The 25981-nt window shown below is 66.9% G+C and overlaps 1 protein-coding gene and 1 long non-coding RNA gene across 8 annotated transcripts in view; one reads left to right on the top strand and one right to left on the bottom strand.

The window, feature by feature from the left end:
• CBFA2T3 (CBFA2/RUNX1 partner transcriptional co-repressor 3) overlaps positions 1-25981 on the bottom strand; it is a 76414-nt gene that overhangs the window by 2822 nt on the left and 47611 nt on the right. For 2 of the 7 annotated variants that reach the window (XM_059150735.1, XM_059150732.1), the window contains exons 2-11: positions 17732-17878; positions 15308-15385; positions 10942-11180; positions 10767-10856; positions 6548-6729; positions 5786-6009; positions 3104-3189; positions 2356-2554; positions 1929-1997; positions 405-595 (exon numbers count right to left, since the gene is read on the bottom strand). In XM_059150735.1, coding sequence (XP_059006718.1) covers positions 405-595; positions 1929-1997; positions 2356-2554; positions 3104-3189; positions 5786-6009; positions 6548-6729; positions 10767-10856; positions 10942-11180; positions 15308-15385; positions 17732-17878 — 1505 coding nt within the window. Of the gene's footprint in view, positions 1-404; positions 596-1928; positions 1998-2355; positions 2555-3103; positions 3190-5785; positions 6010-6547; positions 6730-10766; positions 10857-10941; positions 11181-14228; positions 14850-15307; positions 15386-17731; positions 17879-25981 lie in introns of those variants that run through there. The other 5 variants (XM_059150738.1, XM_059150734.1, XM_059150733.1 and 2 more) reach the window with 4 other exon arrangements.
• Positions 15809-24055, top strand: LOC131817434 (uncharacterized). Its single transcript, XR_009348507.1, has 3 exons — positions 15809-16088; positions 22357-22469; positions 22784-24055. It is a non-coding gene; the product is annotated as an uncharacterized LOC131817434 (long non-coding RNA).

Here is a 25981-nt window from a genome sequence, read left to right as displayed (position 1 = left end):
CAAAGACAAGAGGCACCCGGCCTTTGCTCTGCTGGATCCTCCCCCCAGCCCCTGATGCCTCTGTACAAGCAGGATGCTGGCGCTCATGCCCCTGCTGGGCACATGCGTGGGTGGCAGCCGGGGAGGTGCTCTGTGTGCACCTGTGGTTTCCACCCACCTGGCACCCCTGCTGTCACCATTAGCTGGAGCACAGGCGTCGGCTGGCCTGGGTTTGAATCCTGGCCCACGAGGCCTCGGGTGTGGCCTAGAGCAAGCCACCTAGCCCTGGAGCCCTCAGTGTCCGCACCCACACGATGGGGAGCCCCAGCTGCCCAAGGTCGTGAGGCTGGGAGGTGACCCGGTGAGGGTTCGGGGCCTGGACCTGGAGGCTGGGGCCGGGGTGGGGGGCCGGCGGGCAGCCGTACCTCGCTGGAGTCCTCCTGCTGGTTGACGACGGTCAGGGCGTCCTCCGAGGCCTGCCGCCGGGCTTCAGCCAAGGCGCGCTCCATCTTGGCGCGCTCTGTGCTGATGAGCTCGTGGGCCTTCCGCTCGGCGTCCGACACGGCTTTCTGCAGCTCGGACATGGCCTGCCGCTTCACTTCATTCACCGCCTCCTCTGCAAACGACACGCGGGCTGTCGACACGCGGCCGGGCCCCGCCGGCCTCCTTGCGTTGCGTGCACCTGCGACCGGGCACGCGTGTGGCAGACTGGTGTGCGGGCATCTCCCAAGCCTGGCCCTTCGCTGCTGTTCCCAAACCTCAGTGTGTGGTGGCACTGTCCTGGGGGGTGTGGCCAAGTCCACCCTGATGTGGACCCCCTGGGCATGAGAGGAGGAACCCTGGAACCTCGGAACCCATGAGTTCCAAGGGACGCTGATGCTGCCGGTGCCGGCACCCACCTCGAGAACCAGAGCTATACAGTTCTGCCCCCTGGACGGTCTGCTTCTCCTGGGCCGTGCTGAAGCAGTCCAGGGTCGCCCCCTCTAGGGCTCTGCATTGCGGTCACCCACCCATGCCGCCTCTGGCCTGCTCCCGCCTGAAGATAAGCCGGCCTGGGGCTGCGGCGTGAGCTCAGCTGTCTGGCTGAGCCCAGAATGTGTTTGGGTTTCACGGTGCTCTCCAGCCCTGGCAACCACCCACGGCCGCTCGCCGCTCAGGCCTGCCTCAGTGTACCTGGCATTGCTCCTCCTGCGGTGGTGTGCGGGGATGCGGGTAGGGGTGACCAGGGCTCAAGGGGCCTTCTGTGCGAGCCTTTGCACGCCGGGCGTGGCCGGCTGCCAGCAGAGCTCCTGAGAGCTGCCTGCCCCCAGGGTACCCCGGGAGTGCCGTGCAGCTGTCGCCAAGGGTCTCCCGGGGACAGACGGAGGCAGAGGGGAAGGCCGAGGGACACGAGGAACCCCCTCACTGTCCAGGCCTGGGCCTCCGCCATCTCGTCCCAGGCAGCTGCTACCCGTCTGTGGCCCCTCGGTCTGAGTCTGGGGAGGGGTGCTGCCCTCTCTCCGCTCTCTAGAGTCTGAGACTCTCCCTCTGCCTTACACTTCTCCTCCAATCCACCCATGAACCAAAGCATCTCAGGGACCCTGCTGCTTCTCTCCCCGGGTGCCCCCCAAGGGAGCCCCCGTCCCCCTCTTTTTTTCTCAAGCTGCCCACTGGCTCCTACTTCTACCCGGCCCTCCCCACAGTGTGTCCCCATGTGCAGGGAGTGTCCCCGGCCACGGGACTCTGTGCCACACCCAGAAGGCCACAGGCACCCCAGCTCTTTGTCTCCGCCACGTGTGTCTGTGCACACGCGTGTGTGTGCAAGACCCAGGGACCAAGTCGGTTCTGCTGAGCGGCCTGAAAACGGCAGGTCACCACCGTCCTACACTGAACACTGAGTGCGCCCTGAGCCTTCCCGCAGGGCACGGAGGGCACGCCGGGTGCCCCCCTGCCCCTCCCCCCACACTCACCAGCCTTCCTCCATATGTCCTCAGGCATGTAGCCAGAGAGGCTCCGAGGCATGAACTCCCGGTGGGCGTCTGCAACACAGAGATGCGCGCTTCACACACAGAAGGGGCAACACCCAGCCGGGTAAGGGGAACACAGTGTGTGTCCCTGCGGGGGGTCTCCTGGCACGCCCCTGGGTCGGAACCCTGTATCCACGGCCGGGGGGGTGGGGTGGGCAGGGCACTGCCAGGAAGGAGGACCCTCGGGGGCCCCTTGGCCTCGGCTGGGACCTGGGCCTCGCTCGGTTTCCGCGGTCACCTGCCCTGACTCAGGGCTTCCGGGGCTTTGGGCTGTATCCTTACACTGCAGTGCCAGAATGGTGGTGCTGGTCTCCGTCCTCGACGCCGCTGCCGTGCAACCCTGCCCCCCGTGGTGCCCCCTCGCACGCACCTAGCAGAGACCCCTGTGCACCCGGGGAGCTGTTGAGGGCCCGGGCGGGGGCAGGCGCGGGGCGCTTCTTGGCGTCTTCACTGTCGCTGCAGCGCCGGACCCAGTGGCTGAGCTCCTCCCGGTCTGCTTCTTGGCACTGGCGCAGCACCATCAGCGAGCGCCGTGTCTTCTCGGCCATGTCCATGATGCAGTTCAGAAGCTGTGGGCGGGCAGGCGGGGGCAGGGAGCGTGTGGGGCTGGGGGGCTGCTCTGTGGAGGACGGCCACGGAACTTCTCCTACGCCCTGGGCCTGGGCCAGCCCGCCGGCCACGAGGGCCCGCCACAGTGCGCTCAGCGCCATGGTGTGAAAACTGCCTCCCGCTGCCTGGGCACCAGGCCTGGGGTGGGGGGTGACGGCCGGATTCTCCATCTGGGGCCGTTCTTTCAATGCTCCAAGGGGTGCTCTGCCGGGGGAGAGCAGATGGGCCAGAGCTGCTCTGGGAACCACACCTGCCGGGGCTCCGTCCCACAAAGGAAGCAGGGGAGGGATGACCCTGAACACAGAGTGGAAGGGGTCCCAACGCCCCAAGCCCCCTTTCTGCCAGAGGCAGAGCTGCTCCGTAGGGGCGGAGATGCGAAGGTTCTGAGGGGCTGACGGCCCAGGCAGGTACAAAGCGGGGCGCACAGGGAGCCTGTCCCCCCGCAGCCCCAGGGCCCCGCGGGCTGGGCGGAGCCCCGGGAGTCTCCGGGCGCCGCGCTGGACACTCACGTTGTTAACATGCTTCCACTCCTCTGCCCACTCCCGCTCCGTGAGCCTGTGGTCGATCACCTCCTCCTGCCGGGACCCCTGCGCCGCTGCAGGGTGCGCAGACGCTCAATCCAGACCCCCGGCCCAGGCCCCCCAGGCCCCCCAGGCCCCCCAGGCCCGCAGACCCCGCCCTCATGCCCGGCAATGGTCTTTCCTGTGTCCCTTCGCCAGTCCCAAGCCCTCCAGGCCCCGCCCCATACCGAGGCCCCGCCCAGTGCCCCCAAGCCCCGCCCCTCACCCCAGGATCCGTCCTGGGGCTCGGCTTTGCCTGCCTAAAGGAAGTGAAGAGGAGGAGGAGGAAGACCCTAAACACGGACCCTCTGTCCACTGCCTTGGGGGGAGGTCAAGAACAGGTCTGGCCTCTACTCCGTGTTTGGGAGGAAGAGTCGGGTCCCCATCCCTCAGTCCAGGCTGGGCCACCCCTCCCCCACCTCCCTGTCTCCAAACCCAGCGTATCTCCCTCTCCCTGCTGCTGCTGCCCATGAAGCTGCTTCAGGCCCCACTTTGATGGCCTTGTCCCTCCTCCAAACTGTCAGGGGTCACTGGCCGCTGCCCGGCTCCAGCCCTTCTCCAGCCCATGCTGCTCTACGCCCTAGTAGCCAGCTGGACTCCTACACACCCCTCAAAGACCAGGTCCCAGGCCCCCTCCTCAGCAGTCCTGAGCCCTTGAGAATTCATTCAGCCCCACAGGGATCTGCGTGCGAAACAGTCCTGGCTGCTGCCCAGTTCATTCTGTCCTGGGCGGGGCTGCTGAGTCTCCTGGGCCCAAGTCCAGTGGCACAAGAGGCTGGGCTCTGGCCCATGGGCTGGGTCCAAGGGGGCCCCCTGGGAGACGGAGGTCTGGGAAACCCTTGTTCCCCACAGGCTCCCAGGCCCCTTCTCCTCAGCGCTCTGTGTGCATTTCCCTACCCTGCTGACCTTCCAGGGTGTGAGAAGGCTCTCCAGAGGGGCACGGGCGGGGAGGGCCCCCCAAGGTGGCTTCTACTGTCGCTCCCATCCGACAGACGAGAACACCGAGGCTGGCTCAGGGGGTGTGACGGCCCAAGGTCGCCCAACGTCAGCCCGAGCCTCAAGTGTGCCCTCAGCTACTGGCCGGCAGAGCGCCAGCGACTGAAACAACCCTGCCTCCCAGCGGTGGTGAGACACAGCCCTGAACCCATGCAGCAGTGCCTGCCTGTCCTCAGGCTGTCCTGACAGCTTGGAGGCTCTGGGCCGCACACTGCTTCGGATGCTCCCGTCGCGGGGCCGCGAGCTATGCCGGTAACCCGGGGCTGGCCGGGGCTGCCTGGTCGGGGCTCTCACGGTTTAGGCCTTGTCCAGTCCCTGAGGGTCCTCTAGCCTCCCCAAACCTGAAATGCCTCTTCAAAGTGCGGCGGGAGTGAGCATGAGAGGTGGTGGCCCAGCCTGCCGTCCACCACCGGGCCCCGCCACCCGCGGAACCAGGGCCCGTGCCCACTCCCCAACCAAAATAGTGGCTGAGATGTGCCTGACAGCTGGTGTTTATTTTTGCATTAGCAGAAGCGGGTGGGAATTAGCACCTGCCCCATGCTGTCACCTGCTGCCTGGGCCCAGGCCCTGGAAGCTTCTGCAGAGTGGGGGTGGGGAGATGGCCTTGTACAGGGCGAGGCCTCTGCTGACCCTGCCTCTGGGCCCCCCAAGGGCACCCTGGGACTCTCTGGGGCAGCTGTTTCCAGGCTGTTCCCCAGGACGCTGGGGGCCCTGGGGTGTGGGCTGGTTCTTTTCATCTCTCTTTCCTCAGCACAGAAGGGGTCAGAGAGTCAGGCAGGTAGGACAAGAAGGCTTTGGGCACACGCACTGGGTTTTCTGGGTCTCCTCGTCTGTGATGTGGGCCTGCCCTCCCGTCAGTACCAGGCCTTCCCCTGTGCCAGGCCCTGTGTGAGCTCTCCTGACGCCGGAGGGGTGGGGTGCCTGCCGGTGACGGAGGAAGAGACTGAGCCTGGGAGGTCAGCGGACGCACGGGAGGCTGCGGGGTGGGAGCTGGTGCCTCTCCGAGGCTCCCTCTGTCCCCCGAGAGCCGGGCTCTGCACGTCCCTCCTGCACGCTCTGGGATCTGGTATGTGGGCCTCACTCTCCCACTCAGAGAGCTGGACTCGCCCGGTGTCGTCGGCGGTACTCGGAGAGGGCTCGTGAGTCTTAGGGGGGCATTTGTTTTCTCTCGGGATCTTGGGCCCAGAGTGTGGGAGTCCCTGGAAGCAGGCTAACAGGGGGTCTCCTGCTGGCTGGCCGGGCCCCCAGCCTCCTGCTGCCCCTAGGGACCCACAACCCCCAGGCAGCACATCCTGTGTGTGGACCTGGCCAACGGCCAACACCTTTCTAGGTTCCCATAGAGGGAATGCCTGGTCCCAGGGGACAGGCAGCTCTGCAACCACACCCCTTCCCCCTGGGGGAGGGAGGCCCCCCCACCCATCAGGGATGTCAGACCCCCAAGACAGAGGGCTGGGAAAGATGGCCCTCACGAAGGCCAGGGGCACGCCCCACTCCATTCCGATTCTCTCCCACACCTGTTTCCTCAGCATCCTTCCTGGACAGACAAGGCCCAGAGGCATCTGCCTGTCTCTCACCGTGGCTCTGTGCCGCTCCCCAGCCCGTGCATGCCCACACAGCCCCCCGTGCTCTGCTCACCGAGCTGCCGATGGCGCTCCCGCAGCTCCCGGGGGTCGGGGTGGCGGTAGGAGTCGCGGAAGTGGTGGGCCATGGCCATGTCCTCCAGGCGGTAGTGCGGGGGAGGCGTGGGGTGAGGCAGCCCGTTGCTGGGGCTGTAGCGCTGGGCGGGGCTCAGGGTGCACGGCCGTTTGCTGAGGTGGTCGGGGTGCAGTGGGTCACGGTCTGACCCATTGTCTTTGGTCCTGACACAAAGAGCAGGTGGGGTCACAGACCACGAACCGTGGACAGAAGCCCGGGCAGGAGGAGTGAAAGAGAGACAGGCACGGGCAGGGAGAAGGAGAAAGAGCCACAGGGCAGAGACAGATGCACAAGGAGAGAGACGAGGCCCAGCCCAGCCCCCCACTCCCCCTCTTCCTGTGGGGGTCGTGCTTCCACTGCCCGCTGGTGGCTCCTGGGGCTGCGGTCAGGGAGCCTGAGCCTCTGCTGAGGGTCTAGGAAGACAGCCATGCGTTCTCCAGCAGCCAGACAAGCGTCTGGCATTGTGACCCACCCTGAGGGCCAGCCCAGCCACCTGGAGACCTCAGGTGCCTGGACGCTCGGGTCCACCTGCAGCCCAAAGCGAAGAGCCACCTCGTTCCCAGCACACGGACTCCCTCCTGAACACTCCCTTGTCCTCCCAGGGGCCCCCCGAGTCACTGGGATGCCAAGCCCCGGACCCTGTCCCTCTGTGGCCTCCCCGGACCCTGTCCCTCTGCGGCCTCCCCCCTCGGCCCCCCCCACCTGTCAGGGGTCCTCCTCTTGCCATGCTCGTTGGTGTCCAGTAGGAGCTCCGAGGAGTCGACGGGGGAGGAGGCGTTGGCGTCCAGCAGGAGCTGCTCGTGCTGGGCGAGGTACTGGGCGGGGGTCTGCTTGGCGAGGCGGGCACAGTGCACGAGTTCCCTCTGCAGCAAGGGCAGGTTTGCCTGCGGCAGGGAGAGAGGGCGGCGGTCACTGCCGACAGGGGCCAAGGCCCAAGTGTGCTCTGCTGCGCGGTCGGGAGGCTGGCGGCCAGCCCTGCTCTGGGACCCCGGGCACACTGCACGAGCTCTCTGGGGTTCCTCCAGTACAGTCTGGGAATGGGGGTGGGCACAGTGATCAAGGTGCTGGGGGGCCCTGAACCCAGATCCTGGACCCCCAGGCTCGGTTTTCCCGCTTCGGTGAGCTTCCTCCCCTGAGGGCATCCGGAGGAAGGACTCCTAAGCAGGCTCTGCCTTCACCTGCGGGGGCACCCAGTCAGCTGCGGTGTGGAGGGCAGAGCTGAGGCTCAGGGAGGCAAGGAGGCAGCCCCCTGCCCCGCAGACCATGAGAGGAGGAGCTGGGAGCCGTGCCCTGCGTGTGCGCTCCGGACCCCGACGTGCAGCCCTGGCTCTCCCACGTCCTGCGGTGCCCTGCCCAGCCCAGCCCCGAGCAGCCTGGAACCCAGAGCACACGTGGGCCCGTGCCCACCCCACTTGCACCATCACACGCGTCCTCTCCCGCGATCCTTACAACCACCCATGGACACACGTGACCACTTGGTTCCGCGTCTGTGGGTGAGGAGAGCACAGCCCACATCCGGGGGGGCACGGGACCCGGGGCAGTCCCAGCCGCTGCCGCCCCAGACCTGCTCCCACCCCCCGCCCGGCGTGGGCTGCTGGGCTGCACGTGGGCTCCTCCAATGGCACGGCGGGGGGCAGGGGACAGGCCGGACGGGGGCCCAGAGGAGGGCTGCTTGGGAGAGCCGGCAGCTCCCAGTGTTTTGCAAATACACAGGATCCCCCCAGCTTCCCCGTGGCCGGCTCTCCAGCCCCCCATGGGCGTGTCCAACCAGACCCGATCAAGCAGCCTGCGAGAGTTTGTGAGGCAGAGCCGGCCGCCAGGCCTGTTTTCTATTTGGAGAGCTGAACAGCGGCCAGCCCGCCATCTGTCGGACACGTTAGGAGCAGGAGCTGGGAAGGGAGGTCCCGGGAGGTCTGAAGACGCCAAACATCCTCCGCTGCCTTCCCCACCCCCCATGGCCTCCCCTCAGCTGGCTCAGCAGGGTGGGGACTGCTGGGGCACCGGCTGGCCGGCTGGTCGCTGTTCAGGCCGTGGAAACATCTGGATTCCTGGCAGGCTGGGGCCAGCTGGGAGCCGGCCCGGGGGCGGAGGGCTGGTCGGGTGGGGCAGCACCTCCCAGCTCCTGGGAAGCCCCGCCACATAAGCTGCTGCATGTCAGGCTGAAGAGGGTTCAGGGGTCTCGGGCCTGGTGGGGGTGGGGAAAGCAGAGCCACAGGCCAGAAGAACGAGGGTGGGCTGTGGGGCAGCTGGTCTCACACGTGCCTCTGGGGCAGTCATCCCCGTTGTGTTCCCAGGGCCCCAGTCACAGGGGAGACCCAGCCCCGATGTCGACAGGCTGAGCTCGTCACCAGAGCCCCGTGAACACCAACAACTGCAGGAAGGCCCCGAAGCCCCTTCTTCACAGGCGGGAACTCAGGCCAAAGGGAAATCAATGTTTGCACGGACACGTGCGACTGTGGGCCTGGCTGAACCGGGCCCCCCGTCTCATGAGGGCTTGTGTTGCTTCTGTGGCCCGTCCAGGGCCTTCCCTGCTGCCCACGCGGCTGGGGTGCTGCGGGCCCGGCGATCAGGCCACCCCGCCTCCGCCTCGGGACCCTGGGTGAGACCTTTCCCGGGGGCCCCCCCCACAGCCGGGCCGTGCGAAGCTGCCTGTTCTCCCAGCCTCAGGCAGTCCTGCCCCAGTGAGGGTTACTGGGGGAGAGGCCGAGACCCCAGCTCTGGGCTCTGAGCCAGGCCCGCGACAGTTCCTGCCTCTTTGGCAGGTGATAAGACACCTGTGACAGTTCGTGCCCCACGGTGGGCCTGGTGGGTGGTGAATCCGGGGGAAGAGGCTCCCCACCTCCAGCCCAGGTCCCAGACGGGAAATCAGGGTTGTGCACCCCCACAGTGCCGTGTTCTCAAGTGGCTGGGGCTTCCGCTGGAGTGGCGTGGGGGCAGGACCTGGGGGGCTCGGCCTGCAGACAGAACTGGCTGCACCCTGGAGCTCCAGGTGAGGGAGACAGACTCTGTGTCCTTAACGGCGTGCTGGCCCCGAGCCCTGGGGTTGGCGGGGGTGGGGGGGGGCGACAGGCACAGACAGTGGCTGCCTGGTGACCATGAGAGCAGTCTTGGTGTGAGTGCCCCGGGAACCCTTCAAGGGGACAGAGCCAGAGGGCACCGTCACAGGTGGTGCTGGGCCCTGGTGTGACCCACCTGGTGCCACATTGAGGGGATTTTGGGTGGACCCTGTGTGGGGCGGCGGGGCCAGGGGCGGGGGGCCAGGGGCCTGGCTGGGCCCAGAGCAGGGGCCCCCGGATGTGCCCCGCTCCTCCTGCCAACGAGGGCAGCTGCACAGACTGCAACATCTGCTGTAAATATTTGATCTGACGGATAAGCAGGCGCCCTGTGTCCCCAAAGATGGAGAGCGTGGGTCAGAGGCAGGGCAGGGCAGGGCAGGGCTCCTGACGACTGGCGGACGACGGCCGGATGGGCCCAAATGCTGGCGCTGCCGCAGGCGTCCGGCCCAGGGTGTGAGCCCAGCAGGGTGTGGGCGGGAGGGCAGGAAGCAGGGGCGAGGGGACGGGCGTGGGGCGGGACCCAGGGTCCTCTCGACAGGGACTGCAGGGACTGCAGTGCCAGCCCAGAGCGTCTGATGGCCCCGGGGCGTCCGGACTGCAGCTCTCTACAGTGGGGACCTGCGAGCCAGGAACGGTGGGGGGTCCTGCGCCGTCTGCTCACAGGGCTGCGGTGGGGGCGGGGTCAGCAGGGGTGCTGGGAAGAGCTTTCTAAGCAGGCCTCGTCCACAGACGTTGACGTGCCCTGATGAGGACGCCTCCATGAAGCGAGCATCTGCCGCCTTCCCAATGGCAATGGGGCCACGTCCATGGCACGTTTGCAGAAACCAAGTCCGAGGGGCTGAGCTAGCTTGGCCCAGGCCAACAGCAGCGGCTCAGGGGCGGGGCTCAAAGGCAGGAGCATCTGCCCTCCTCTGTCCTCAAGACCCTGGAAGGCAGCCCTGGCCAGGGCCCGCTGCGCTGGTGAGCAGGGCCCGGGGAGACGGCAGCGCCTAAGTGAGCTCTGGGACCACCAGAGGGGCTCAGAAGTAAAGTGTCACAGGGTCACATGCATTTGGGAAGCATTTCACCTCTGTCCTCTCCAGAGACACAAGGCCCTCCTGCTGGAGAGAAGGCCCTGAGAAGTCCCGCAAGGAGAAAACGGCCATGGGCTGTAGCACTACGCTTGTCCTACTTTGTATGGGCTCGGCCCCTTGTCACAAGGCAGATTCCGGCCCCGGGGCTCTGGGCTGGGGCCCAGGAAGCTCCATGGCTCACAGCCCTCACAGTACTGCTGCAGTCAGCCTGCCACTACCCTTCCCTGCGCCGAGGCCCTGGTCCCCTGACGACCCTCCCCGTCTGGCCACACGGCCCTCGTTCTGACACCACCCGTCTGTCCGTCAGCCCGTCCCTCCATCTGTCCCGGTCACTCTCCCCTCCATCTGCTCCAGCCTCACAGCAAACACAGGAGACACATCCCTGCCTTGGGCCGCGGGGCGTGTAGTCCCTGCTGCTCTGTGCCCTGTGGCCCACCGGCCCCCCTCCCTCATCCTCCTCACCCCTGCTGATCTGTAGCCCTGGCTGGCTGGCTCAGCTCCCTCACACCGCGTCCCCAGGCCTCCTGCGGGCCACCGGGCGCACAGCAGGTGCTGCGGGGAGGAGGGGTGCGTTTGGCCACGGCGGAGCGGGGGGGCAGGGTCTCGGAGCCCTGGGGCTGGAGGAGCTGGTCTGCAGCCACAACGCGGAGGAGTCGGGCCTGGCTGGTCAGTGCTGTTCCCACACAGGAGCCCGTGGGGTGGGCTGAGCGCGGTGCCTGGTCACAGCAGGCGGGGGACAGACACGGGACGGCGTGGGGGCCCCGTCGCTGGGGGACGGGGACGCGGGCTCACCTTCAGGAAGGGGATGACGAAGGGACGCAGAGGGAAGTTGGTGGCCTCCTGAAGCTTGGAATGGAACTCCTCGATGGTAAGCGTGGCGTTCTGGGCGAGGAGACACGGCCACAGTCAGCCCGAGCCCCGCGGCACGGCCCCGCAGCCCGCCGGCCCTGCCGGCCGCCCCACTCACCACGAGCCCCAGCACCAGCGTGCGCACGCGCTCCCCGATCTCCGGGGAGATGTCGGTGCCGAACTGCTGCAGGGTGGTGAGGAAACGCTTCAGCTTGCTGAGCTGCCGCGCCCCGCAGGCCGGGGGCAGGTGCTGCGTGGACAGCGAGGCCGTGGACGAGGTGGCCGGGCCATTGCTGAAGCCGCTGGGCGTGGACGGAGCCCCGTTGACGGCCGTGGGTGAGTGACCACCGTTCATCACTGCAGGAGGGAGAGGTGGACTGAAGACGCGGGGGGGCCGCAGGGCCAGAGCCCGCAGCGGGGGCATGGGGGCACTGGACACCCCGCACAGATGGGCAAACGGGCCCAGGTCAGCAGTGGGTGGGGCTGGGCAGGCGTGGTTCCCTGACTGCACCAGGCCTCTGGCCTTGCTCTGGGCTGCATGGCCAGGCCCTCCACAGCTGGGGGTGCACCACACCAGGACCTCCGCCAGGCTGCTCAGGGGTCTGCTGGGAGCGGGCAGAGAGGCTTCTCCCCCACAAGGGACCTGCAGACCTCTATCCCCATCCAGGGGACCAGGGGCTCACCGTTCCAGAAAGGCCATGACCCTCACCTCGGCCATGACGGCCCAAGTGGTGCCCCATGGCCTCCACAGGTCCCATCACTTGGGCTGACAGGGCTTGTGGTGGCACAGGGGCCTGGACACCCTGCACGGGTAGGGCTGGATCCTGGCCCGGAGGCTGCTGGTGGGCCGCTGTCTGGGGCTGCCACACCCCGGAGGTGAATGTGCGGGAGCCTCGGGCTGTGCAGGGAGGACAGGCGCCCTCCGGACCGGAGGCCGCTGTGATGAGTGCGCCGGGTCAGGGGAGGGTCAGGGGAGTGGCACCGGTGGTCCCCATGGCCCCAACACTGGGGGCAGTGTTCCAGGACGGTGGACACCTGGGTCACTGTGCCATGTCCTGAGACAAGACCTCACTCCTCAGCTTTGAGGGACAGAGGGAAAGGCTGAGCCTGAGCCCGGCCGGCCTGCACCCCGCTTCCCGGCCTCAGAGTCTGACTGCAATGACCAGGGCCTGCACCCCGCTCCCCGGCCTCAGAGTCTGACCGCAATGACCAGGGTCTGCAGAGATGGCAGAGAGCATGGGCTGCTGGGGCCCATGGGGACGGTGGCAGGGGCTCCAGATGTGGGAGGGGACGGACACATCTGGGTTCCTGAGGCTTGTCTGATACGCCCAGCGGTCACTCACACCTTGTCCCCTCTGGCAACTACTCAGGGCAGCCCCCGGCCCCTGATCCCCGTTCCCTGACACGTACGCTCCGTTCCCCGCCCCGCTCCCCGCCTCAGCATCCTTGCCTGCTCTCCCATGCACACGCACTCGTGTCTGTACACAGCTGCGCGTGTGCCCTACACGCAGACGTGCCCATGTCCTCTCAGGCCCGCGTGCACACACAGACACGTGCATACAAGGGGACATGGATGCTCGTGCACACACGCAGGCACACACACATGTGCACGGACATACACACGCGGACACACGCGCACCCGTCACACGTGTACTCACACAGGCACACGCACACACACACACAGCCCCGCACGCGAGAGCACCCACGTGCCCAGCACAGAGCCCTGCGCCCCCGCGTGCAGTGCCGTCCTGAGGGCCCCACCCGCCCGCCCTTCCCGCTGGGCTGCGCACGAAGCCGGAGCCGGGGAGTTGGGGGGGTGCTCAGGGCCACTGCTCCCTCGGGACAGACTGTCTCAGGGCTCTGGCCCCTCCAGGGGCCTCTGGCTGAGGCCCGGCAGCCGGAGAGTGTGCGACGGGGGACAGGAGCTCCTTTCTAGGGGCCAGGGTGGGGATGCCACCAGGGTCGGCTCTGTGAGTGGCTGTTCCTGAGCACCCGGCACGTCCGCTGGCCGGGGCCATGGGGGTGGGGGTTCCGCTCCGGACCACGGCTGCCCAGCCCATCCTCACCGGGCCCGGGCGGTGTCCTCTGCAGATGCTCTCGGCCTCACCTGGCCCGGAGGCTCGGGCTCACACGCCAGCCACCTCCCCGGGCCTCGGCCTTCCTCCCAGCTGTGGCTTTCCCGGGTCCACGTCACCCCCCCCCCCCACCTGCCCTGCAGGGCTGGGGGACATGGCTCCCCCCGAGTTCGGCCCAGGCCTGCACTCTCCCCTAGGCCCATGCCTGCCCGCCCCCAAGCCCGCTAGCCCTCGGTTAACCCGGAGGCTGCTGTCGGCGGGCCTGGCCCCACAGACGCTGCTCACACCTCCCTCCACGCCGGCCTCCTTCCCCAGACCCGCTGGCCAGAGACACTTGCAAATGTCAATCCGTGAGTCCCTGAGTGGGCCAGGAGGTCCCCAGTCCACAGGTGGCCAGGACCACGCACACTCCATGCACTTCCCCAGAACGCCTGCCCCCGGCGGGTTGACCCCCGCACACCATAGGCCCTCAGCGGCAGACACACCGGGCCTTGCCCTCGTGGCTGGGAGGGGGCATCCTGCCCGCGGCCTCACCTCTGCCGGGGAGGTGCGAGTGGGGGCCTGGACTCCATTTCTTCATTTGCAAGTGGCCCTTGGCCTGACCCGGCCTGACCCGGAGGACGGGGGTCAGTCCCCTTCCCCTCCACGGTTACTGGGTTGTGGCCTCGGCTGTCCTACCGCCGGGAGGAGCGGGAAGGCTTGGCCCTGACGGCTCCCGTGTGGGGGGCCCCTCGTCATTAACGGGCCGCCGCTCAGCAGGAGTTTGGAAGGCACTGCCCGGTCGGCGTGCACCCCCTCCTGTCCCCATATGGGGCCTGCGTGCTGGCGTCAGCCATCCCCTCCCCAGGAGACACCCACAGTCGAAGCCCGTTCGCCCCCTGGTCTGAACGGCCTCAGGGGCACCTTCCGGGCCTCGAGGGGACACACCAGCCCCCCTGGGCCCCTCGCTTCTGCGATGGGCAGTGAACGCCGGACACAGGCAGGAAGCGTTCCCGCCCTTACCTTCTCCGAGGCGCTGTCCGGAGGACCTTCCGGAAGAGCAGGGGACCCCACTGCTGGGCCCGTTTTCTCTCTCCCTGATGGCTGCAGCTGATACCCTGGTCGAGAGTGATGACAGCCGCCAGCCGTCCCCACGCCCCGGCCAGGAGAGGGCTCTGCTGGCCCGGGGAGCTCACGCCGCAAGGACCCGATTGCTTGCAGCAGAGCTGGGCCATCACCTGGCGTCTGGAACTTCCCGAGGCCTCTGAGACCAGCGGCTTTCTCTACCTCCTGGGCCCCCACACGGCCCGGCCTGGCCCTGACCCCCCTGCAGCTCTCTTACCAGCTTGACCAGCTTGCCCTCGGCGCCTGGGTCCTCCCGGTGGCCTGCTTGCCCTCGGCGCCTGTGTTCCCTCCCGCGGGCTCCTGGGCAGTCTCAGCAACTTGCTAAAGAGACGCCGAAAATAACCCCCGGCCACAAGCGCTTTCATTCCCACAACAGGTGTGTTACTAAGTTAGACCGCACACGTGTCCCCGGCTGGGGTTTGGGGGCACACGCGAGCACCCCTGTGGCTCCCCTGGCCCTGGGGCCTGGGCGGGGGTCGCGCTGGGACATGGAACCCACAAGCAGCCCCTCCTGCCAGCCCCTCTCCCGTCAGCACAGCGGCTCCTGGGACACGCTGGGCCCCGAGGCTGGGCCCAGCACACAACGATGACAGCAGGACGATGGCCTCCTGGGAGGTAAACAGTGCAGGACCGTTATGTCACTCCTGATCACAGCCCGGGGCTCCACGGGGCCGCCCCGGGCCAAGCAGCCCCCTGGCCTAGAGTTGGGCCTGACCTGAGCATGGCCCTTAAGTGTTTCCTGCCACAGGCATCAGCAGCGTCCCACGACAACGGCAGAAACATCCACTGGCCACCAAGCGCCCAGCGTGTCCCAGACCCCGTGTGAGACCAGCCGCATCTCACGGCTCCTTGTAATTGCCGGTGGCACTGGGTGCTGGGCTGACCACCGTTTCACAGGTGGAGAAGCAGGTGCCGCACCAGCTGGCGGGGCGGGGGGGAGGGGTTGTGGGCGCTGGGGCTGAGCAACCAACTTGCTGTTGACAGGATCTCACAGATCCCACAGGATCTGAGCCTGCCTTATTCTCCCTGTCCTGTGGCTGGAGGAAAGGGAGCCCAGAGAGGCCCCCCACCTGCCACACAGCCCGTGAGTGCAGGGCTGTGGACGCGGGTCTGACTCGGGGCGCTACGCTCTGCCCTCCTGGGCCTGCCCCTAACCCCCTCCTGTCTAAGGGAGGCAGGGCTCACGAACACAGCAGACACAGTGATAACGGGTGCAGGCTGTGGGGGCACTGCCGCGGCCTTCCCAGAGCAGAGCATGCTGGACCAGCACCTCCCAGGGGCCACAGTTTTTGTTATTTTACTTACAGAGACAGACCATAGACCATTTTAAGCAGCCATGAAAACGGCCGGGAGGCAAGGACATCGGGGGCCCGTCCTCTCGATCTGTAAGCAAAATAAGAAAAACACGCTGTCAGGAAAGAGCAGGCCAGGGAGGTTCGCGGGGGCGGGCAAGGCCGCCTCCGAGGGCGCCCGCGGCCCGCCCCTCGCCTCTGCCTCTCCCTGCAGCTCTGGGGCTGGGACTCTGTCAGTCCAGTCCCTTCTCTGGGGCTCACTTCCTCCACTGTGAAATAATGGGGGTGTACTGGGGGGTCTTAGGGCCATTTCTTGTGGGATCTTCAGAGCTCGCCAGCACTGTGTCATCTCCAACAGCATGGGTGGGACGCTAGGATCCTGAAAAGCTCTCTTCCTGGAAGGTGCCCAGTGACCCTGCTTGGACCGTCCTCAAGGGACCCGAAGCCCAAGCTGATAGGGCATGAGGTCTGTTGGCAGACAAGCCAGTTCGAAAACAAGGCCCAGGACCGAGCCACTGTGCAGGGGGAAACACCAGCAGGCAGAGATATGATCTGTCCCAGCTGGAGTTATTTGGCACGAGGCGCGGCAAGACGGGCTGGAACACTGCAGACAGGCACAGAGCCCCCTGTCACAGGCGGTAATCAAGAAAGGACGGGCCTCTGAGGGTATCCTGAGCCATCTCAGCCATCCTGACCACTGCCACAGACATACCGCAGCTTCCACTCCAGGATGAGTTTGTGCCCAGAAGGTCATCAAGTCAAGGGAAACCACAGCCCTCAGGCTATGGCTCAAGGTCAGTCTGGCCAGCATGGCTCCCAGGCCCCCGCCCCCAGCAGCCAGGGCCACGGTGCAGTTAACCAGGGCTTTCAGGGAGTTCCACGGGTGAGGGCACAACACCGAGGCCCCTTGGAGGTGGCCAGGGGCCCAGAGGCACACCCCAGCAGGCCGGAGACATCCAAGTGCTAGCCACCAGCCTCTCGTGACCTCCATGCTCCAGATGGAGCCAGAAATGTGATCCCATGGTGTCCTGGGGTGTGCGGGGGACAGAATGGCCGGGAGGGACCCTGAGCTACACATGGGACCCACCCCTGCCCCCAATCTGGAACATCTGGTTCCCAGACCAGTGCTTTTGGGAACATGGGTCCTGAACCAAGAAGGAAAGTAGGCCGAGGGCGACGTGCCTTTCATACTTGGGCAACCGGCTCCCAGCCCTCGGTCATGCCGGCAGACAGCCTGCTGCCTTCTCTGCCGGGAACCGGACACTGGAGGATGGGTTCGTCATTTTAGGTGGAGTGCCCATGGCCTTGTGTCTTGGGAGCTCCTAGTGACGGTTAAAGCCAGCGTCCTACAGACAAGGGGCCAAGCCTGGCCTTGAACTTGGGCTACCTGACCACTGAAAGCAGCCCTTTCTCCAGATGTAGGCTGGGTCCGGCCAAGCCCCCAGGGACCCTGGCTGCCTGCCCTCAGATGACAGGGGAGGCAGGAGCTGGGCCCTGCCATGTGGCCTGGGCTCTGGGCTGACAGAGGAGTGTCCGAGGAAGCCATATCCACCACCATGCTGAGGCACTCGAGGCTCCCTTCCCAGAGATGAGCTTTGCTTGGATTTCAAACGTGGGGAAGCATTCCCAGGTGTGGGGCTTCCTGGCCTCGGGACGTGGAGGGCAAAGATGCCATGTGGACTCTCTCCACTGCCCACCAGAAATGGTTAGGACGCACTGCTAAGCCTCTAATCTTGGGGGGCACGGGATACCATACCCCCATCGGCCAATTCCCCCATCGGGCCAAGGCTAACGTCTCCTTCCCAAACACTCAGGACCCCAAAGTCATGAAGTCACTGAATTTTCTGGCTCGAAGGAACAGGTCTGCAGTGGTGTCTGTGGACTGTGGAAGGCTTCCCCGTGACGCCGTGTGTGCCCCGAGGCTGAGCCCAGATCAGTCCTGGGCCAGAGAGATGCTGGCCTCCCCGATGTCCCTGGCAGCACAGGCTCCGGCTGACCCCAGGTCCTGAGCAACCCCCACCCCCACGGCAGCTGCAGAGCCCCTCTGACGGACCCCGGCCCTCGAGAAAGCTGCTGTGCGCTAGTAGGGATCTCCCTGTCCCTCTCTGGCCTCCAACACTCCCCGGGTGAGAACTTGCCTTAACTCACTTGTCCTCACAGGGGTTCCGTGAGGCAGGGACAGGGGCCAGCGCTGCATCGTGGCTGAGGACTCCAGGTCCAGAGAGCTCTAGTCGCTTGCCCCAGGCCAAACAGCCACAAAGCAGGAGAACCAGGATGTGAACCTCCAGGCTCCGGTTGGCACCGTCCCTTTCAAGGGTCCAGCGGTGGGCGTTTATGGGTTTGGGGTGGCGGTGCCCCCGTCACCCGTCGGACGAGCCTCACGCAGCTCCAGGGGCCTCCACTCAGCCCACCCGGTGCCCCAGCCCTGGTCACTCACTTGTGTGTGGTGGGAAGGAGGGGAGCCGGGTGGGCCCCTGGGCCGCGGCAGGCGGTGGGGGCAGCATGCTGGGGGGTGTGGAGCGAGGCTGCGTCTTCACCTCGGCCGGCGAGTCAGGCATCCTTCCTGTCTCGTCCTTCCTGTCCACTGCGGGGGCCGTGGGGGGGACAAAGAGAGGCAGGGTGAAGCGGGCTGACGGGACGCGAGGCACCCACGCCGGGTGAGGACTGGCACTGCTGGTTCCCCGGGGGACGTCTGGCTCTGCGTGCAGCCGGGCCCAATCCCAGGCCCCAGTGGGCAGCAGATAAGCCTCAGCTGTGCTCCCAGGGGCTGGCTTCCCACCCACTGGGCTCAGAGGGCGGGCGAGGGCGGCCGTTTCAGGTGGGCTGGAGGGTGGAGCTGGGAGAATCCGGGCCGTCGGAACGGGACTGGGGTCCTTCGGGGGCTGTTTCTGGGGGGACTGGTGTGGACTCCCCTGCAGATCAGGGGGCAGGTGGCCCCCATCCCCGGCAGCGGCTACCAGACACAGCCTCTGTCCACATGCCCCGGAGGGCCTGAGGTCTGGGGGAGGCCGGAGCACCTGTGTCCCTAACAAGCTCCCTGGTGTGGGGCTGCAGATGGTCCCCCTCCGGAGGAACCATGGCTCCCAGGGCCCTGCCAGCTCTCAGGCATCACGTCTTGGCGCGGTGGGGGGGCCCTTCCCAGGAAAGCCTGGGGGGCAGGGCCTCTGCCGTGGCAAACCCTTATATGAGCCCTTGGCAGCCTGGGTGATTCCTGGGCCTGACCAGGCGACAGACACTGTCAATTCCACATTGTTCCAGGCTTGGTCACTCGGTTTGTGGCCCACGGTGGGGCACGTGCCTCCCACGTTGTCAACATTCCCATGTGGTCCACGGTGGCTGTGGAGACGCGACGTACCAGGGCCTGGGGGGCTCCGAGCCCCAGGCCCCCACAAAGCAGGGCCTCCGGGGGAAGCTGACCAACTGTACAAAGCCTGAGCCCGTAGCCAGCCATGGCCGCAGCTGGAGGACGGCAGGCCCTGGGCCTCACTCTCTGTCTTGACTCGGGGCAGCCAGCGCCCGGGCAGGGCCAAATACCACAGCAGGCTTGCAGGGAACGCGGGGTGGCCCAGCGGCTCGAGGCCATCAGGGTGGGCGTCCTCTGCCCGCTACGGAAGGACAGCCCGTGCTGCCCCAGGCGCGGCCCCGAGTTCACCCTGCTAACACCGGGGGGTGTTGCCAGGGGCCCGGGCTGCCCACCTGTAGGCTGTCCCTGTGTGACTACACCTCGCCTGCCCTCCGCGTCTCCCCGTTCTCTCCCAGGGGCCCCGCAGGCCCAGGACGCACATGTGCAAACGGGGCGGCGAGCCTCTGTGGCTGGAGATGAATCATGGCGACAGATGGCATTACTGCCTCCCCCCACACTGTACAGAGCAGAGATGCCCCTTGTCCACCCGCCCGGTGGGCTCTGACAGCCCTCTGCGCTGCAGGCCCGAGGGCTGGCCGTGAGGACGCCCCTCCTTGCGAGGCCCCCCGGGGCAGGGAAGCAGCCGGTCATTAGCAGCCCCCCGGGCCACGCCGCACCTGCTGTCCTCAGCTGCAGCCACGGTCCTCCCTCCTGCCAGGCGCCCTGCCCCCTGCGGCCTGTCAGGGAGCTGATGGCTGGGCACACGTGCACCGCAGCTGTGGGCGCCCGTCAACGCCGGGCCTGGAGGCACGGCCGGCCGCCAGCCCCTGGTGACAACCAAAGAAGGCAAACGTGGCCGGCCCCTGTGAGCCCTGGGCCACCTTTGCAGGGAGCAGACGTGGCCCAGCCAGCCCTGGGAAGGACCGGGCATCCCGGGACAGCCAGTCTCCCGGGCCAACCTGGGTGTGCGTGTTTCAGACACGTGGCCGGCCCTTCCCCGCTGGGGGCTTCGTCCCAGCCCGGCCGCTGAGGACGAACCGTGTGGAGAGGGCGGAGGAAACCAGCAGGCCCACCGCCCGCCCCTTCCACAGCCGGTGGGGGGACCGCGGGCGCCAAGGCCAACACTGCAGGGCCCTCGGAGAATCCGGTTGGTGGGCACACTCTGCCAAGGGCCGCCCGCTGAGCCCCAAGGAGGGAACCGGCCGTGCCCACTGGCGCCCGCGACCTCCTTTGGCAGAAAGGGAAGGCGAGGCTGCCGGTTCCCTGAGCAGACACGCCCGCTCCCGGCCCCCCCACCGTCCCAGCTCCCGGTTCTGGCAGAGGCGCTGGGGGCGGGGGTTCCGTCGCCAGCCCTGGGTCCCAGGCACCGAGCAGCGCCGTGTCTGCCGTGGTCACTCAGCGGGGGCGGGCGCGCCTCCATGGGGGCCCGTGGGTCTGTGAGCCGCGTGGCCTCAGGGCACCCTGTTCTCCCTGAGGCGGCCCTGGGTGGGGTGCAGACCGAGGCAGGGTGGAGTGGGGGTGGCGGCCTCACGTCCCAGGGTCACCGTGTGGGACCTCCTGAGTCCCTTGTGTCTTGGGTCGTGGCTCTGCGGCTCCCTGGCTGCGCCTCCCGGAGTCTTTTCTGTGGAGGGGCAGCAGCCTGGGCATGCGCTCAAGGAAACTTGGCAGAGATTTCCGGAAGGACTGGGTGCCCAGCCCCTGCTCTGGAGGCTGCCCTCAGTGCAGACCCCCCCCCCCCCCCCCCCGGGAATGACGAAGGCCGTCCGGGGAGGGCAGAGGTGACCTGGTGACGGTGAGGAACAGCGTTCCTGCGGCAGGAAGGCTCAGAGGGCTTGGGAGTCTTGGCGAGAAGTACGTGGGCAGGGGCCCCGGGACGGAGGGTCAGCGGGGGCCGGGCAGGCACAGGCGGACCCGCTGTGTGGGCAGGAGGGAGCCCCGAAGGCTTGCACAGCAGCTAGAGCGAGCTTTGGCCCGCATGTCCACGCCCCTGCCCACACCCGCCAGCAGCTTCCACGGCGCCTGGAACGCTGCTTCCCTCTTGGGGGTTCGGCTCTGGCCTCATGTCCTCTGCTGAGGTGCCCCTCGCCCTCGGGGACGTCGGCCCTCTCTGGGGTGCCCCTGCCTCCTGATCTCGCTGCTGCAGGGGCACGTGGGGCCGGGTGTCCAGAAGGCTGGGCTGTGTGCACATCGATGCAGGAGCAGGACGCGGGGCGGACGGGGGCTCTGAGGGCATCTCCCTGCTTCGGGGCTGCAGGGGGCTGGTGGGAGCGGAGGGGCTGGCCAAGCAGGGACAGCAGGTGGGTCCACTCGGCGCGCGGACCGAAGGGAGCTGGGTGCTGGGCCCCAGGATGAGTAACTGCCTCTGCGAGCCCAGCGACTTACTTCTCGCCCGAAGCCGGCGCACGGCCCCGCTCCCCGGTGTGTGGGATGCACCCAAGGAGCCGGAGGGAGAAACACACTTAGCAGAGACCTGGCGCCCGCCAGGGTCACACCACAGGCGGCGTGGGCTACGGTCACCCTCACTACCTGTCAACTCCTCCCCATCCCCAAAGCCCCAGGCCCACCAGCCCGCACAGCCTGACTGGCCCACAGCCCCTGCAGCCTGGAAGCAAACAGTAATGCGCTGTCGGACAGGGAGGCCTGGTTTCTCCACCGCTGGCTCCAAGGGCTGCTCTCTGGCCCCCCGGGACCCCCGCGAGGCTCAGACTCCCCGGAGGTCACACGGGCAGGTGGCCAGCATGGGGCCGTCTGGGTAGGATCCTGTGCCCAGAGCGAGCAGGAGCAGAGGCTGGCTGGGCTCAGGGTGTGTGGGTGCAGGAGAAGGGTCCCTCGTCAGAGGCTGAGTGCCAGGAGCTGGCGAGGGGGACGGTCCTGCTTCCTGCCGAGGCTGTGAGCGAGGGTTGGCTCTGCTCCCTACAAGGCCAGACCCCGCCTGGAGACCCTGGGTGGGCCCTGGGATGCTGTCCCCCCCCTCAGGTCCCCTCAGTGCCTCTGCCCAGCGGCCTCCCCACCATGCTCTGCACACAGTATCTGGTAGAAGCTGGGGTTCCCCAGACAAAGTGCCTTTAGGGAGCTCTGTTTAGGCAGATCAGGTCAAGCCTTACAATGTTAATATATAATAATAAGGGTATCAACTGCCCCCCGTGGGGCTCCGCACGAGGGAGCTTGTCTACCCCTCAGACCAGGAAGCGTGAAGTGACGGGTTTTTATTAGGAATCCACAGGCAGACTGGTTACCACGCTCACGTGCCCTGTGCCCAGCGTCCCCGTCCCCTTGCCCAGCACCTCGGGTCCCTTGGCAGCAAGGGCAAAGGCATCATGGTTCTTTCCAAGCCACCCGCCAGGCCCAGCTGCGTGAGTGCACAAGGCTGCCTTAGCCAAGTGAGGGGCCAGTCCCGTGATTGGAGGGAAGCCCAGATTCTGCAGCAGGGACGCTGAGTCCCGTCACCTGATGCCGGGGGTCCCCACCAGCCATCCTGGAGCCTGAGCAGGGTCTCAGCCAGAGCAGCAGCCTGGGGGGTGGGGACAGCCAGGGGAGTGCCGGGCCCCCACCCCACAGTCTTGGCTCTGAGGTAGGCAGACGTGAAGTGAGGGGCCCGTAGCCAGGGAGCTCCAACGTACATGGAAAAGAACATTCCTTATGGGAAGGGCCCAGCCCACCGGCTTATGTGACCCTCCCACAGCCCTCGGAGGCTGATGGCGCTCCTCTGCTCTCTCGAGGGGGAAGACCGAGGCTCAGAGCGGCCCGTGACCTGCTGGGCTCACACAGTGGAATGGGGAGCCAGCCGGGAGCCAGGCATCTCTCCCCCAGCCCACAGCCCTGAGGCTTGCAGGTACCCTGCCCACCCCATCCGTCGCCCCGAGGGGGCCTTCTCTGTGGCAGTCTCCACCCGGCCTCCCAGAGGGCTGGGGGCCTGTGAGCGCTGGGCGGCTGGTGCTGGTGCGCGTCTGGGTGGGCAAGAGGCAAGTCACGTCTAGGGCGTCCCAGTGGGCAGGGAGCCAAAGGGGTCCCTACCCCCAGCCTTGCCTCCTCCCCTTGAGAACGCTCCCAGCCCTCGGCCCACATGCCACAGGCCCGTGGGAGACCCTGCTTCTTTCCCAGACGGCATAGCCAGCCTCCAGCGGACTGTCCCTAATCTGTCCACAGAGGAAGCAGCTCTCCAAGGCCGGGCGGAGCCGGTGGGAAAGAACATGGAATGTGCCGGAACAAGCCACCTCATCCATCACTGTCCCTGTCTGCCTGTGGTTCCCAGCCCGCCCAGCTTGGCTGAGAACTGGCCACAGCCCAGAGCTCCCAGCCCTGGGGTTCTAGAACCTTCTTCTGCCCGCCTCCAGTCTGCAAAGCGGCCAGAAATAATAAGGTCCTGCTTTGATCATGTAGGGTCTGACCTACTGGTACCTCTACTGACCCTTGCAAAGGCCGTGGGAAAGTAGGAAGCTGAGCAGGTCACCCGCATCGGGCCCTTTGCACAGGGAGGGGTGGGCACCGACGGTAGGTCAGGAAGCCCCGGTGATAAAGCCCTGACTGTGTGCTGGGCCTGTGCCAAGGCCTCCTGCGATTCAGCTCAGCTCACCCGGCAACAAGCCTGCGAGGCAGGCATAGGAGGAAACCCAGACTCGAACCCAGGCCATCTGGCCCCAGGAGGCACACTCTCTGTGGGGCTTTAGGGTGCTGGGGCCCTGCTCCGGGGTCTGCTGTCCTAGGATGGACACAGCCCCACCCCAGACCCCTCTCCTGGAGCGGACAAGCAAGCAGGCAGGGGTTCCTGAGGCCTGCGGGAGGCTGGGGGCCCCCAATTTTCTGAGCCCCCGCTGCATCCCCAGGAGGACAGGGCCTAGCCTCAGAAGCACCAGAGCAGAAGGCTCCTGGGGCTGCTGGCGGGCAGGGGTCTGGGAGTGCAGAGCCGGGGTCCTGCCCTCCTCTGTAAAGGGCAGAACACGGGGCTAGAGCAAGGGGTCTGGACACCACGCTGCCCTCAGCCTCCGTGTCCACACCTGTACATGGGGGTGGGGAGTGAGCACAAAGCGTGCACAGGGACCACTGAGTATCGCTGAGGCCAAGAAGACCACGTCCCCAATGGGGCCTGACTGGGCTCCTGGCTGTCACCCAGTCGTCATAGCTTCCTTACAGGAACACAAGGAGGAGAAAGCCCCCTCGAGGTCGCGGGCCAAGGCCAGTCTCCCTGGGTGCGCCACACCCCTGTGACACAGTGAGCCTGTCTGCCTGTCTTCCCTATCCTCCAAGAGGGGAGGGAGCACGGGGCAGAGCCAGGAGCAGGGTCTGTCTCTGAATTCCCAGCTTCTGCCCTCAGCCGGCTAGCAGGCCAACATTGTAACACCCCAGCCAAGGTAAACCCATGCACTTGGCTTTCTCGGGAACCAGAGGGGAAAGCTGGTCCTTCTAAGACATATTTCCTAAGCCTGCCTCTCAGCCAGGCCCCTGAGCCTGCTCACGGGGTCCTCTGTGCCTGGCCTGCCCCTTCTCTGTCCTCGTCTCCCATACCCTCCCTCATGCAGACTACTCAGCTACCCCTACCTCAGGGCCTTTGCACAGACCATTCCCTCTGCTGGGGATTCCTTCCCTGGATTCTGTTAGGGCTTGCTCACATCCTCTGCGTTTCTGCCTCAAGGTGACATTCTCTTGTATAACCGAGTGTTTAGAACAGTGCCAGGCACACAGTAGGTGTTCAATAAATCCTCACTGAGTGAAAAACAGGACAACCGAGGGAGGCCCAGTTCACTGACAGCAGCCTCCCTGGTGTCACGGCTCCCTTCTAGCAGATGTGAGCCCCGACTCTCCACCTCGCCTGCCCGGTGGGGCTGGCCAGAGATGGGGGTGGGGAGGGAACCTCTGCCCTAGCAGGCCGGTGTCAGCTGTCCCCACTCTGCCCGCCTGCCCCGCAGGGAGAGCCCGTGGGTGCAGCGGGAGGTGGGGTGGGGGGTGCACACAGCCGCTATGTCCCAGCACGCAACATCCCGCTCAGGTCGGGTAACTCCAGAGGGAAGAGCCGCGACCCGTCCCCCGCAGACTCTCCTGGCCCCCGCTTTGGGCAGCCTGAGCCCGGAGTGGGGGTGGATCTGCCCGTCGGAAGCCCATCCTCTGCCCGTCCAGGCCCCGCCCGGGCTTCCAGGGTCCTGAACTGGTGTCCATTCACCTTCCTCCCCTGGAAACCCCCGAGGAAAGCTATGACCCGCGCGACACACAGGGACACTGAGGCCCAGACGCACACAGCAGGGGAGACGCCCCACGGGGACCCAGGGTCCAGGCTGATGCGGCTCCCGACCTTCCCCATCGGGTCCAAACCGTGGTGTGGCCTGCGGGGAGACCCACGACCCTCCCCGAGCTGCCTGCCCAGCCTCCGGGCCCCCAGTGCCCCTCCTTCCCAGGCATGGTCCCCGGGGGGCAAAGCCCCGTCCCGCCGGGCCGCGCCGCCCACTGACAGGATGGGGACTGCGAGGGCGAGGCTTCGTCCGACCTCCTGTCCCAGGAACTCCCCGCTCGGCGGGTCTGAAGCCACTCGGACCAGCCGGACACCGAGCTCCGACAGATAAAACACCGCGACGCGTCTGAAGGGAAACCAGGCAGAGGGGCCCACGGCGAGGCCATGGCTGCTCCCGCGCACGCCCCGAGGGCAGGCCCCACCGGACGGGGGCCCGGCCTGTGAGGGTCCGAGCAGCGGCAGCGGGTTTGGGGAGCCCTCCCAAGGGCTCAGCGCCACTGGGGTCTCCCCGTCCGAGAGCAAGGGCCTCATGGGAGAGCCAGGCGGAGGCAGGGGCCGCAGGCCGTAGGAAGAGCGTCCCACGTGGTCCCCACCCTGACCTGAACCCACCAGGCACACAGAGACCCCCTGGGAGGCCGCTGAGCTTGGTGTGGGTCCCAGGCCGGCGCGGCCAGCCGGCTGGGCACCCCGGGTGTGGGGTGCAGAGAGCAGGAGCCCAGACCTCGGACACGCGGTCCTGCCCCCGCAGCGAACCCCTCCTTCACAGCTGCCCTGGGCGGCCTGAACTTGGCCTGGCCGGTGTCTCCTCTGGCCCCAGGTCTGTCAGAGGCCTCCCTGATTGGGGGCGATCTTCCTGGGGCCTCCCATGGCATGTGTGGGACCAAGAGGAAAATTGAACCCCCAGGAAGAGACACATTCTGGAAGGTCTGAGCAGTGATGGGCGGTGGGGGGCACCAGGCTGGGGTGACGGGCTTGGGGGCTGCTTGCCTCCCGGGCAAGCCCAGGACAGCGGCTGACCCGGACGGCAGGTCTGACCAGGAGGCTGACCGAGGCCGGTGTCAGACGGGAGCCTTGTCTCTCACCCCCAGCAAAGCAACGTGGGGCGTTCAGCGGGGGCAGCCCTG

This window comes from Mustela lutreola, chromosome 16 (assembly GCF_030435805.1).
Source record: "Mustela lutreola isolate mMusLut2 chromosome 16, mMusLut2.pri, whole genome shotgun sequence".
Classification (NCBI taxonomy): domain Eukaryota; kingdom Metazoa; phylum Chordata; class Mammalia; order Carnivora; family Mustelidae; genus Mustela; species Mustela lutreola.
The sequence above is the reverse complement of the archived record's forward strand: the minus strand, read 5'-3'. Positions and strand labels throughout refer to the sequence as shown.